Source organism: Micrasema longulum, unplaced genomic scaffold (genome assembly GCF_059751315.1).
Source record: "Micrasema longulum isolate JH-2025_06_02 unplaced genomic scaffold, ASM5975131v1 h1tg002270l, whole genome shotgun sequence".
In the NCBI taxonomy this organism is placed as follows: Eukaryota; Metazoa; Arthropoda; class Insecta; order Trichoptera; family Brachycentridae; genus Micrasema; species Micrasema longulum.
In genome coordinates, this window is record NW_028279428.1 from 3,221 (window position 1) to 18,133 (window position 14,913).

At 32.3% G+C, this 14,913-nt stretch overlaps 1 protein-coding gene across 1 annotated transcript in view; it reads left to right on the plus strand.

Annotated features, from left to right (window-relative positions):
* Window positions 1-622: 622 nt before the first annotated feature.
* The window catches only part of LOC148272618 (ATP-binding cassette sub-family D member 1-like), a gene marked incomplete at its 5' end in the record, with an annotated part of 31,831 nt that continues 17,540 nt past the window's right edge, over window positions 623-14,913 (plus strand). The window contains 4 exons of the mRNA XM_088239810.1: window positions 623-721; window positions 6,399-6,538; window positions 9,474-9,646; window positions 10,577-10,751. Of these exons, the coding sequence (XP_088095936.1) occupies window positions 623-721; window positions 6,399-6,538; window positions 9,474-9,646; window positions 10,577-10,751 (587 nt within the window). The remainder of the gene's footprint in view (window positions 722-6,398; window positions 6,539-9,473; window positions 9,647-10,576; window positions 10,752-14,913) is intronic.

The window sequence follows — 14,913 nt, forward strand, 5'->3', positions numbered from 1 at the left end:
GGCATTATTGGACACAGTCCGATGTATTCAAATTTGATTCTACTCTTCTTCTGGACTATTCTTCATTCTATGGATAAAGATAATAGAGCAGAATAAATCAAAAATAAAATAAGAATGAAACAAGAAAGAATAAAAAAGAATAAAAAATAAAAAATATATTTAATGTGAGATTAAAATACTGAGTTTCTTAAATGAATGTTTTACGCAAATAATAAATCAGTATAGAAACATTATGTCGACTAGTATTGGCAATTTAATGAATTTGTACTTGAAATACAGAGTAAATATGGAGATCTTCGCTGCGTAACATGTGTAGGGTACAAGAAAAAATAGTTTAAAACATGAAGAAATCTGGCTCTCAAAACGAATCTTAATTGTCGTACTTCTGATCTTTGGCTCTTTTGACTAATGAGTTTGCCGACCACTGATCTTGTGGAACAGTAATTATCCTTTGTATCATTGGATGGAATGCGTTATGTTTATGAGCAATTTGAGGAATTATGAATAATTGCGTCTGTACATGTTGGTTTACTTACATAAAAAATACTTTTCGCATAATCGATCATTTACAATGGGTCTAATAAGTTTGTGACTAATATAAGTTTGTATTCTTTGTCATCAGATCTCGTCTTGTGGACCATGCCTACAGAATGTACTTCAAGAAGCAAACCTACTACAGAGTCGCCAATTTGGATAGCAGAATAGAAAATGCCGATCATAGGTAACGTATATTTTGTTGCACTATTCTGGATTCAAACTGAAGATATGAACTCTTTTTTTATATGATATATTTTGTTGCCCTTTAATAATAAGGAATATTTTTATGTTTTTTTAATATTTTTTTATTTCCTTTTTTAATTACTATAAAATAAAAGAGTACCTTATAATCTTTTACGGAATATTTTCTTTTCTCTTTCATAAGAAATTATATTACACAAAAATATTATACCTGTCTATGTATTGTAGGAGCGAAAATTTATAAACATTTCTTGTATACCCACGAACAGGCCATGCCTTTGTGGGAATTTTATGTTTACTAATCTTTTTGTTAATATGTATTTCATTAAAATGTATTTCATCGCTATGTAATTTAATTATCCTTTATTTTTTCGAAAACTCTGTTTTACCTCTTATGTATATTAAAAAAAAAAAATATAGTAGCCACGCACATAGTAAATTGTTATTAGCAAAGATTATGGAAATATCACATACTACATATCAGGGGCGAATCGTGTATAGAAGCGATTATGCGCAGCTTACCATTATATTTGACTAACCATAATAATGTTTTGCCAAGATTGTAAGATTGTAGTAAATGGAGATAGTTTGAAACAGGTCGAAGAATTTGTATATCTGGGTAGTATGTTTACTAGAGATGGAAATATGGACAAGGATATTGAAAGGAGGGTTAGTGCCGGTAACAGAGTTAATGGTGCCTTAAAGTCTGTCGTAGCAAATAAGTGTCCATCGCAAGAGGCTAAATTAGCAGTTCATAATAGAGTTCTGGTACCAACCCTAATGTATGGAAGCGAATCATGGAGTTGGAAAAAAAGGGACGAAAGTAGACTGAATGCTGTTGAAATGCGATCCCTCAGGCGAATGTGCGGAAAAACAATGTATGATAGGTGCCCTAATGTCGAAATTAGAGCAGAATGCAAGGCTGAGTTAAGCATTATTGACAAAATTAAGAAAGGTCTTTTGCGATGGTTCGGTCATGTGGAGCGAATGAATGATGAAAGAACGGCTAAAAAGATTTATGATGCGAATGTGTCTGGTTGTAGAAGTCGAGGAAGGCCGAGAAAGACATGGCATGATCAAGTACAACAAATTCTTGAAAGTGGTCATGTGAAAAGTCGGAATAATCGACGTGCGTGCATGAGAAGATGTATGAATGTGAAGGAAGCAAAGGAAGTGTGCCAGGACAGAGTGGTGTGGCGTTCTATCCTCTCTGCCTACCCCTCTGGGGAAATGGCGTGATGGTTAGTTAGTTAGTTAATAATGTTTTATTGTAAATTTATTTACAGAAAAACAAATAAATATTTAACATTTATTTTAAATCATTTCTACCGTTCTACTTTTTATCTCAATATAAATATGAATTCTAATAAAGCGCGCCCAGCGCCTGCGGTGAGCCAAGAAACTAGCCGATTATTCCAGTTTATTTTTTCATACAAATAAGTATACTATATTTTGAATGTATTAACCCCAGTGCGGGTTTTTTCTCCTAGATTCAACTTGCAGATTACACAAATTATTTGAAGATTCTTGATTTGAAAAGCAGTATTTCAAACATTGTTTCTTAAGGACTATTTTTCTTTGAGATGGTACTTTTGACATAAGACCATAATTACTTTCATCCGTCATATTGCAGGACATATAGCGCTCCATGCGCCCGTTTTTAGCACATTTAATTACTAGAACAATTCGGTCAGTTGACATTTCAATGGAATACCTAATATCGACTGAATTCATAGTGGTATTTTTTATTTATTTTTTAATGAATTATGTATTAAAGTAATGGATAATATATATATTTAATATAATATATCACGAAGTTACATCGTTTGAGTTGATTTCATGGATGAGAGTTGTTGTATCACACAGAACCACAGAAAAATATAAATTTATAGTACGTATTACTTACCTTATATTATGTACCTAATAATAATAATGTTTGGATAATTTATATAGCGCAATTTTTGTGAAAATCACCTAAAGGTAGCTCCTATGTAGGTTCAAATATATGATATTTTATAGCTTACCTGTTAATAAAATCACCATTCGCCACTGCTACAAATACCGTTAAAAAAAAAATTAATACATTTAGAAAAAATGTGTTTTCAAAATTCAAATATAGATATTGTGGAGAAATGTTGTTACACATGACTTTAAAAAAAGAATTGTTATGTTCCTGTCTAAACGCCATAATTGTGACGTCAAGATTCGTGACGATGTTCTATTTAAATTTAAACGGTCGCGAACAAAGTTCAAAATTTACATGAATCGTGACGTTTTAGGGGCGTGGCCAATGCAATGACCGTTTTCGCGGGATTTCAAAATTAAAAACATTTTTTACGCTAATGATAAGTAGTATTTTTTTTTACGTGACAGCATTTCATAGGCCTTAATTAATTTAAAAATTGTAAAAAATGGTGATATTGATATTTCTCTAATCAAATAATTCAATGAATTTTAAATAATTCTCGAACGGTAGCTCAATATAACTCACCTACTGTTAGATTACAGAATACCGGGAATGAATATGCATCATATTTCGATATATTTAGTTTATCTCCGCCTAACTTAAAAAATAAAGTGATCAACATATTTTTCATCAAAAAGAGCAAATCATCTTCAGGAGATTGGGTTGGAATAGTTATAATTTGATTGATTTATGTATTTTGTTATTGTATAATTTCTTTAAAATATATATGTATTTCAAGTAATTAATAATGTGTACAGTACGAGTATATTAATATTTCATTATCGATTTTTTTATATTTTTATTTTTAAGCACTCTTTATACCACATATATGTAAATGGCAGAAATGCCGTATATAAATAAATAGATACTCTGATACTCTAAAATGGCTCATAATAGTTCTCAATAAAACATACCATTCTTGATATCTTTGACAACAAGTTGTCTTCTTTCAAACGATCACTGAATCAAATTCAATTAAAACACTTCTCTTCCGCTTCCACTCCCACCAAGTCTACTATATACCATTGTGTCTTTCCATTTTCCTTAATAATAATTTTCTATGCATAAATATGCCATATGTAAAATGAACACAAATATAATGGAAGATATAGGGTTAGACCTTTTTATATCCTGTAATTATTTTCATGACTAAAAATTGTGTTGCTTTTAATTGAAAAAAATCTCTTATTGTTTTTATGTATATTTCATTTTTACTTTCTATGTTTATTCATTTACATATGTTTTATTTTTCTTTTTAATACTAGTATTTTACACGTATCTTATTTAAAAAAATATATAAATGGGATATTCTGTAATTTATTTTTGTTCTTCAATTTTTAATTACTAACGATATATTTTCAAATTTGTATTTATTTTATGTTATTTTATTTAACTTTTTGTACATAATGTTATTTGTACATTGGCGGGCTTATTGCCAAATGGCAATTTCTTCCAACCAACCAATAAAATAAAAGTTTTATTTTTATAATTCAAGTTACAGAACATATTCAATAGAAAAAAAAAAGATTAAAAAGTTAAAAATATATAAAAATAGAAATAAACGTATTCGTTTATAAATTACCTTAAATCAAAACTATTACTCAATGGGAAAAAGGAAAAAAGAGGAAAGAGGAAAAAGGAAAGGAGGAAAGATTAAGGAAGAGAAAGGAGATGTTTTTTCAGACGTGATTTAAACAGAGATAATGTAGTAACATCTTTGATGGTGGATGGGAGATGATTCCACAGTCGATTTAAGCTTCAATTTTTATTATTATCGGTATGTTTTCCAATTTATATTGTTGTTTAATTTCTTTATTACTAATTTTATATTTTATAATGTGTATTTGTGGTTCAATTTTTATTATCATCGGTATGTTTTATAATTTATAATAATTATGTCTCATTTATTAACTATTAATGGCATATTTTCTAATTTATTTTTATGATTCAATTTTTATTATTATTACTTGCATGTTTTCTAATTTATATTTATATTGATTTTTTCTAATGCTATTATTATTCTTTGAATTTATTAAGCGTCATTTCATGAAATAAAAAATAAAAAAAACACATGAAAAAAATAAGGTCCTTCCTAAACACAGGAATTTCCTAGCTAATCGGGACCTGAAACAAATAAACTCTGTACATTTTAAAACTGTGAAATACATAAATAAATAAAAATAAATAAATAAATAGGTTCCGTGTCCAAAGTCTAAGAACAATCTAACATGTTTATTTAATGCATATCTTTTAAATATTCAAAATAAATTATAAATGTATTTAATAAATACAGTTTAAATTTGTTTACAAAATAAATAATAATCTCCTGATAAAAACAATGATTTTTTATAATAAATACCAACTCACCAATACTAAATCAAATTCTTACACTTTTTTGAAAAAAGCATCCAATTTCATTTGCTTTGATTGTTGCTTCCTTTCTTGCAGAATCATAAACTACAAATATTTGAATATTCTTTTAATTTTAATAATAATAAAATAAAAAAAAATAATCATATATATAATCCTTTTTATTTTTCCTTAAAACAAAACGAAAACTAACTCGGTAACACATTCACATACTCACCCTTGAATACAAACGTCACACACATACAATTACGTAAACTCTTTTCTCATATACGCTGTATTATTAGATAACAAGGGATTTTTTAAATTTTCTCTAGTATCAATATATTTCTACTTATTTTTTAATGAAATAGCTGTAATTTTTTTTTTTTGCACCACAACAGGCCAGGAGGCCCAATTACAGTGGTGAATTACATCACGGTATACCCAGGCTTGAGAAAAATTACATTTTAATTTTTGTGTTCTCACCGGGAATCGAACCCGGAACCTTCTGTGTGTGAGTCAAGCGTCTTGACCACTACACTATGGAGGCCGCCATAATCCCTAATAAAATAAAATAAATAATTAAATAAATCATAAACGCTGTTCTGTTGTTGTTAAAGTATTTGTGTTAACAGTTTTGACATATACATAGAAGCCCAAAATGCATCAACCCAAAGTGCGTAAATAAAAAATTCAATGTTAGCAATACGGCTGTTAGTTTGATACTTAATAATTTTAGTAGATTATCCCATAATCGAGCAGCTACTACTGTGAAAGAGGAGGCAAAAAATAGAGCGATGAATGGGTATTGAAAGAGTTCTCTCATTATTAAAACGAAGAGATAGCCCATGCTGTGATAGAGGTTGGAAGAGCTCTCTCAGATAAACAGGCGAAGTGGGATTATTGTTATTGTTTTTAAAAAGAAAATATTTGCGTTCTTATGATTTGCCCAAATATTTCATTTTGATGGCCATTTTAAACGAGTTGTAAATAACTCACTATTAGAAAATGAGAATCAAGTTGGGGTAGAGTGGGATTCGAACCACGGACCTTTAAACCTTGAGTCTGAGACACTAGCCACAGGGTCACAACCGGATTCAAAATATTGTGAAGAAGTGATAGAATATAAATGTTTTTTCTATGCCTGATACTGAGCCAGTGGTCAAATTTGCGAAGATTAAAGATCTGATGACAAACATTCTGCAATCGTTCCAACTTATCAAGCAGTTCAGAATTAGCATCTGGATAACATACATCTGCTTAATCAAGGAGTGGAACATATACATCTAGATACAATGTGAACGAAATAATAATGTGATTAATTTGTCTTCTTGTTTTTCCACAGATTGACAGATGACGTGAGCGTGTTTGCTTCATCCTGTGCCCACCTGTACAGCCACCTCACCAAGCCGTGCTTCGATCTCCTCCTCATCTCGCTGACGATGGCGAGATTCACTCACAAAATGAAAGCCAACATTATAGCAGGTACGAATCTCGCCCTTTGTCATGTCAAGTTCTGTGGTTGACACGGTCAGTCTACATTGGCATCCGATTTATGCCTTTTGATATGCTAGTATTGCCACTTTTCATTCCTCTTTGTAATTAAATAGCCTAAGGGTTTTTGTTTTAAATAGCAATATGACGACAAAAGAGATGACTACTCGACTATTATTGACAAAATCCGCATCTTTTCGGCGAAATAACAACACATAATTAATTTTAAAAATCAATTTAAAATAAGAAAAATCTGATTCAGGTATAATTGATAAGACTAAGAATGGGTCTCTGAGATGGTTTGGTCATGTAGAACGAATGAATGATGAAAGCATGGTAAAACAAGTATATATGGCGAAAATGAACGATAACGTAAGACGAGGACGACCAAGGAAGACGTGGCATGATCAGATAAACCAAAATCTTAAGTCTGGTCATGTCAAAAGCAGGCAGAACCAAAGGGCATGTATGACAAGATGTATTTATTTATTTTATACTTTTACATTGTTTGTATTCTTTTTTTTATTCAGAATAATGTTCCCTCACTAAGGTGTCCCGTACCGAGGGAAACATTTTACAAAATGTGATGAAACATGCCTAAGATTAGCTATTTAACAAAGTTAACATAATAATAACATTAAAAAAAACGTAATTAAACCAATTAACCTAATTATAATTAACATAATAAATAATAAAAAACAAAAATATTCATAAAAAACATAACCAATTTATATATACCAATTAAAAAAAAAACATTAACAGTGCATACATATTTGGCTTGATCCACTCATCGATCCGTGCGCAACCCACCTCCACTATCCATTTCTTAATAGCGATTTTTATATTTTGAGAACTTACTAATTGTCCTTATGGATAATGGAAGTAGATTGTACACTTTAACCGAGTAGTAGGTCAATCCTCTTTGACCGAAGGTTGTATTTTTTATTTTTTTTTGCAGCATCAGGGTGGAGTATCTAGTAACTCTTGTATTTGTAACGGAGGGTAGAGAATAATGTTTGTGTGCGTATAGTAACAAAGTTTTTACATAAAGTTGTTTTATAGATTTTACATTAAGATTTTTAAATATACCGAGGGAGCTAGTTCTGATTGGGACTCTTAAGATAATTTTTATTAAAGCTTTTTGTGAAGTGTGAAGTGAAATAAGCTAGAAATGTATGCCAGGACAGACGTGTGTGACGGTCCATTCTCTCTGCCTACCCCTATGGGGAAATGGCGTGATGGTAGTTGTAGTAGTAGATAGTCACGTACTTAGAATCGGGTTGTTGTCCCGTGGCTAGTGTCTCGGACTCATGGATCAAAGATCCGTGGTTCGAATCCCAGTCTACCCCAACTTGATTTCCATTTTCTAATAGTGAGTTATTTACAACTCGTTGAAAATGGCCCTCAAAATGAAATATTTGCGTAACTTATAAGAAGGCGAATATTGCTTTTTATAAAAAAAAAAAACATTGAAAAAATCTACTTGATTTAAAAAGTCTTCTCATATAAAACACCGAATCTGATACTAAAGATATATGAATCATCAGACCAACTCTCGAATACGGGTTTTAGATATGGAAACTCTATTTTTTAAGGATACCAACTTGTTTGAAAGAGTCCAAAGATGAGACACAAAGCTGTCAGACTGTGCAAACTAAAACAAGATCCTCGACTTTGAGCCCACAGTCTCAGACTGGAGAAAACCAGATTCAACATTAACCCACTGAAGCATTTTTTGAGTAATAGGGTTGGTGATGGTTGGAATAAGCTGCCAAAAGAGCTGGTCTTAAGTGTGGAGTCTCAATAACTTAAAAAATGGGCTATATTTGTTTTGGAAAACTTAAAGTACGCTAACAGCCAACTTTTGTTTGAATAGATTTTAGCATATCAGCTTTAATCAGACCGCTTAAAATTAATTATAATAACTATATTTTATACTGTGTATTTTAGGATATACCTTTTCTTTTTTACCTACCTTAAATGCCAAATTGGGTTATTAGTACTACCCCTTTGGGATCTTTCGACTCTCCAACGTCCAAAAGATTATCAAACAACCTAGCTCTTTAAGAGATGTAACCAGAAGGGCTGGCCTCGTCCTAAACTCATGAATATATTTGCCAATTTACATTAAATAGTGACACATCCCTAAAATAACTATTACTAATTACAAAATGTTTTTTAAATTGACCTAAATTTATTGTCTTATATTTCACATAAAGATTCTTCTCATCGTTTCTTTGAATCCCTTAAAATAAATATTTGTAGATTTATGTTTTTCCTTTTTTTAAAAAAATGTTATTACTATTTTATTTTATTTTTACATCTGAGCATGTTTTCCATTCTTTATTTCAATTCTTAATTTTTAATTACTCTTACAAATTTTCTTCATTTTTAATATTATTTCCATTTGTAAATACTCACTACAAACTACAAACTTTAAAATATCTTTTTTTCACTTAAATTTTAATTTTTAAACAACTTTCATTTATGTTTTTCTTTTTCCTTCTCTTTTTTTTTACATATAATTGCTTTATTTATTTATTTTTTATTTATTTATTCATATTTTTTGCTTACAAACTATAAATTAATAATAAAAATAATGTGACCTCACTGGGGTTTCCCGTGCCGAGGACACTTAACACTTTAGTTTTTTTTTATTACATTTGAGAATAAACAAAGAAGACTCACTTATAATATGGACACTTCACTGGTCCATTAGAATTAAGTCTAATTGTGTAAAATATTAAACTTTGTAACTGTACTGTATGTTTCCTGAATAAAAGAAAATAAAAATAAAAATAAAAAAAAATTGTTTAGTTTGCGACTCGCCAACCCGTAAAATCTTTCCTACACAAGCTCCTTGCATCGTTATTCTAAAATACATCAAAAGGGCAGTGATAATTGGAGTTATTGTATTTGTTTCCAGGGCCGCTGTTTGCAGTGTGTGTGGTGGCGATAACCGGCAACATAATGCGCGTGCTCAGCCCCAAGTTTGGGCAGCTGGTCAGCGAAGAAGCCCAGCGGCACGGCTACCTGCGCCATATCCACTCGCGCATCATCGCGCACGCGGAGGAGATCGCCTTCTACGGCGGGCACAAGGTAACCGGGAAGCATATTCGAAATACCCGACGAATTATCTGTTATTATTTATTATCAATTGAAAGTTCTATCGAGACAAAAAAGCGCCTGTCATAATTTATTATGTCTGATGGTATACTGCTGAGGGGAAATGCTGCAGATATTGATTATGTTTATGTGCCGCAGAAGAGAGCTGTTCGAGTAATTTACAATATGAATCCAAGAGAATAACTCAGAGATAAGTTTTAAGAAATCAATATATTGACAGTCACATGTGTAGTGAACTCTTTTGCTGGAATGAAATGGTTAGTTTGACTTAACGCCGTTTTGTTGTAATGTTGCGTGAAATTGAATGAAAGATTCACTTAAATTGTTCTGTGATTTAAAAAATAATATGATGAATACAATATTATACAAATAATGATTCAATTAAATACAACACTGAATGAATTAACTGCGACACGAATTTTTTATGTGGGTATTTAAAAGTCTTAGAGAGAGAGAGAGTAAAAAGCTAACTGAACTGTAGCCGACACGGGACACGGAGATTCTATTGAGTTTCGATCGTGTCGACGTCGAGCAGTTCCAGAGGGCCTTACGCGTTGTTGTTAGCGGTAAAAATGCAGCGTGAGTGCGTGCCCATATATGTCAATATGATAATGAAAAATTGATCTGTGTGCGTAAAAATATTGTTGATTTTAAGAAGAACAGAGATTTCCATAGGTTTAACATGAGAAATAAAGATATGCCAGTTGTGTCCACTACTAATAATTCTTTCGCCTCAAACTGCATACGATTCTACAACAAAATACCTCTTGAAATTCAGGCTTTTGCCAACAAAAAATTAAGTCCAAGAACCGAGTCTGAAGCCTTCTATAACCAACGTCCGTTTTACTGTCAATGTAAGTATGATAGTAATAAAACATGATCATTCTCAAATGTATGTTACAGGTGGAGCTAAGACAGCTGTTCAGCGCTTACGATGGACTGGTTTCCCAGATGAACGTCATCTTCGGCCAGAAGCTGTGGTTCGTCATGCTGGAGCAGTTCTTCATGAAGTACGTGTGGAGCGGAACCGGCATGGTCATGGTCTCTCTGCCTATCCTCATGGGCAAGGCTAGCTCAGGTACCTTCTTCCGTAATCTGGCCCGGCTGGCATTTCCTCAAATATTAAGTTGATATGAGATGTTGTTATAATCGATTCCCTATACTGCTGCCATAAGAAAGAAAGATGCGTCTAACATTTTTTTCGAAAATGAGTTTAATACATATTCGGAATCAGGAAAACAATATGTATCTACTAAAAATACATCTATCTTCCTAAAATAACCACAACCCTATTATTTTCACTAATAAATGAGACTAAACTGCAAAAAGTCGCGAAGATTACCAAATATTAAAGGCTGTTCTGACTTATATAATTACTTAAGACCGATTAAAATACTTATTTTTTCTTCTATTCCGTTTTTAAAAACATTTGAAATGAATGTACCTACTCGTTTTCAATTTAATTTAAGATCTGCTGGTAATTTCGAAGTTAATGGATTATTAGGTCGGCGTTACTAGTTTGAAAAACAGTAAATGGCCAGTAGCGTCTATTTGATTTAGTTGAGTAGAATCAATTGGCATATGAACACTAAAAAGAAAGACGTTTACTTAATTACTAAATAAAAAGAGCGTTTCTAGCAAGAAACGTCTTTTCATTGCAGTATAACATATTTTCTTGTATTTTTTTTTACTAAAAATAAGATGAAAATGTTAATTTTTAAATATATAACATAAAATTTATTAAAATTATTATAAACAAGGGTTGCATAAAAAATAAGGTTCTCAATTTTTTTTAGGTTTAAGGCATTTTTTATTTGAACTGAAAAATAGATCATTGGAAAGCTTAATTTCTTAACTATTTTTCAACATAATCACCAGATTTTTCAATGCATTTTTGTTGACGACTAATCCACTTTTGGAATCCAGCTTCAAAGAAGTCCGCCGCCAGTCCGTGGAGGAATTTGGTGATCGCTTCCTGCACTCTTTCATCAGTTGTGCAAGATCACTCAGTGCAAGATCAGGGCTGTTTGTTTAACGAGATCCCAGCCAAAATTTTCGATTGAATCCTTGGTTTGGCGAGAGACAGTGCAGTCTAACGCCTTTCGTCAGTCTTTCACTCCAGTGATTTTGGATGGCTCGTTGCTATTTTCGAGTAAAATTTTAATCGACCTCTACTCGATAAAGTCTCAAACTTTATATGGCTGCCTAGTGCGGCCCCGACATATCGCCCGTAATCAACCATCATTATCAACAGTAAACATACTTTAATTCACAAATTTATCCCCTAAATTAAGAAAAAATGGTATCTGAAGTAAATATGTTGATATTAGCAAAGTTTTTAAGCAACATACAAAATCAGTGTAAATATTGGGAAAATATTCGAAATCAATTACCTGTGAAAACTGACTCCTTTAACACTTTTGACGCTCCTACTGCTGCAACCAAACATACTGCAATTCACCATAGTCGATTTTTTTTTTATTATAACGTAAATATCCAAGTTATTTACAAACAAAGCCAAGCACAGCGACAAAAGCATCCGATAGAACCGTTATGCCTATGTTGTCAAATAAAACAAAATGGCCACCAATTTTTTGCCATTCAGATGAGTCCATTCTCAAATCGCTACTTTTATAAATGTCTTCAATAGTTTTCACATGACTGCAACAAATTATTGTGTAAGCGAGCTTTAAGCATCGTGGCACAATACCGTCAGCTGCGAATGCTAGCGAACTACTAAATAAGCACCGCCCTTTTAAAACTATAACTTATTAGTCAATATAACTTGTTTGCGGCCTCCGTGGTGTAGTGGTCAAGACGCTTGACTCACACATGGAAGGTTCCGGGTTCGATTCCCGGTGAGAACACAAAAATTTTATGTGATTTTTCTCAAGCCTGGGTGTTCTGTGATGTAATTCACCACTGTAATTGGGCCTCCTGGCCTGTTGTGGTGTAAAAAAAAAAAAAATATTTTACAAAAAACAGTCAAGAATAGGGAAATATCACATACTACGAATACCGATAAAAATATATGAAATAGATTTAGAATAATTAATTGTATTTTCAAAATCTATATGGCTATTGAGGAGAGATGTTTTCAGAAATAAATTTAAAAACGAAATTAAAAAAAAAAAGCGTCATTAGAAAAACGCGACAATTTTGGCCTTCATAGTTGTGACGTCAAGATTCGTGACACTTTTGAATGGTCAGGAAATAATAAACATGAATCGTGACGTATTAGGGGCGTGGCCAATGGAATGACCGTTTATGCGGGAATTCAAAATTGCAATTTTAAAAATATTTTTTACGCTACTAATAAGTACCAAAATTATTTCTTTTAACTGGACAGTATTTGATAGACCTTTTTTACTTAAAAAATGTTTAAAAAAACGTGATTTTTACTTATTTATGGCGTCTACACTGCGCAAATATCGCAAACAGCTCTAGGAGCTTTATTCCCTCGATTGAGTGCGAACGGAACGAGGTGTCGAAAATGCTCTCTTTCGTCAAGAGTCGTTTAAAGGCAATGCCGCAAATATGCCATAATATGTAACTGCCAGTTTAATTGTCATAATTCAAAAGGGACCGTGTCAATCAACCGAGGTACATAGTCCCGGGATGGAACGACAGAGTTTCAAATGACTACTCAGAATCTAGAAGTGCATTTATTAAATGGATAGAAGCAGGAAAACCAAGATCAGGAGAAATTTTCGAATCCAGAAAAAGATTAAAAAAAATATTTAAAAAATCTCTCAAACAATGCCAACGTAACTCTAATCAAATTTAAATGGACAGTATGACAATTGCCTTACAAAATAAAGATTTCAAAAAGTTTTGGAGAAAATCATCAGCAATACTTAACAATAAAACAAAAATGCCTCTTTGTGTTAACGGAACTACTGGTGATGGAATTATAGCCGGTTTATTCAGAGAATACTTCTCTGAAACTTCCGGCTGTAATGATAATACAAAACCAGACTCGATTTATCTGTCAGCTAAATTTGGTAGCCTCGCTGCAATCAATAGTAAAGACATTGATGTTGCCATAAAACAAATTTCACCAGGAAAAACTGCTGGACACGACGGTATCAAAATAGAACATATACGTTACGCCGGCTCAAACATATCACAATATCTTTGTGTTCTTTTTACGGCGATACTAAACCATACACACCTACCGAGAGATATGACAAAAACATTGGTGATACCTTTAGTTAAATCTGGGCAGGTAAACTTGTCGGAAAAACAAAATTACAGGCCAATATCACTAACAACCATGATATCCAGAATCTTCGAAAAATTGGTGTTAAGAATTATTTCGGAGAAATTAAATACTTGCGGAAACCAATTCGGATTTAAAGCAGCTTTGTCAACAGATATGGCAATATTTGCCTTAAAACAAACAGTGGCCTACTATAAATCAAGAAAAACAAATACATACGCATGCTTTCTGGATTTGAGTAAAGCATTTGACCGCGTAAATCATAAAATATTATGGAATAAAATGGAGAAGAAAGGAATTCCATCTTGTATTATTAATACGTTGGCAGCCTGGCACACACAACAGGAAAATATTGTAAAATGGGGAGATGCTACATCTTCGCCTTTTTATTTGAAATGTGGAGTCCGACAAGGAGGTTGTCTGTCTCCGGCACTTTTTAATTTATATATGGATGATCTCACCGTGCTTCTTAATTTATCCAAAGTCGGATGTCATGTTAACGGCGTCTGCGCTAACAATATTAGTTATGCAGATGATATGGTATTATTGACTCCATCTATTAATAGTATGAGATTGTTGCTCAATATTTGCGAAAAATATGCAATTGACCACAATATGATATACAATGCAAAAAAATCTGCCGTACTTATATTTAAACACAAGACGTCACTTTCTGAGTTCGTGAACCCATCACCACCTGTATTCCTAGACAACAACAGTTTAATGGTAACTGCAAAAGTCAAATATCTAGGGCACATACTGACTGATAATTGTAAAGACGATCAGGACATAGAGAGACAGAGAAGAGCCATTAATGTCAGGGCCTCTATGCTAGCGAGACGCTTCTTTCAATGCAGTAACGAAGTGAAGAAAATCATATTTACTTCGTATTTGACGTCCATGTATACAGGTGAACTTTGGAACAACTATACGCAAGGAGCGTGGAACAAATTAAGGATCACATATAACAACTCATACCGACAATTATTCGGATTGCCCAGGTACTGCAGTGCCTCTG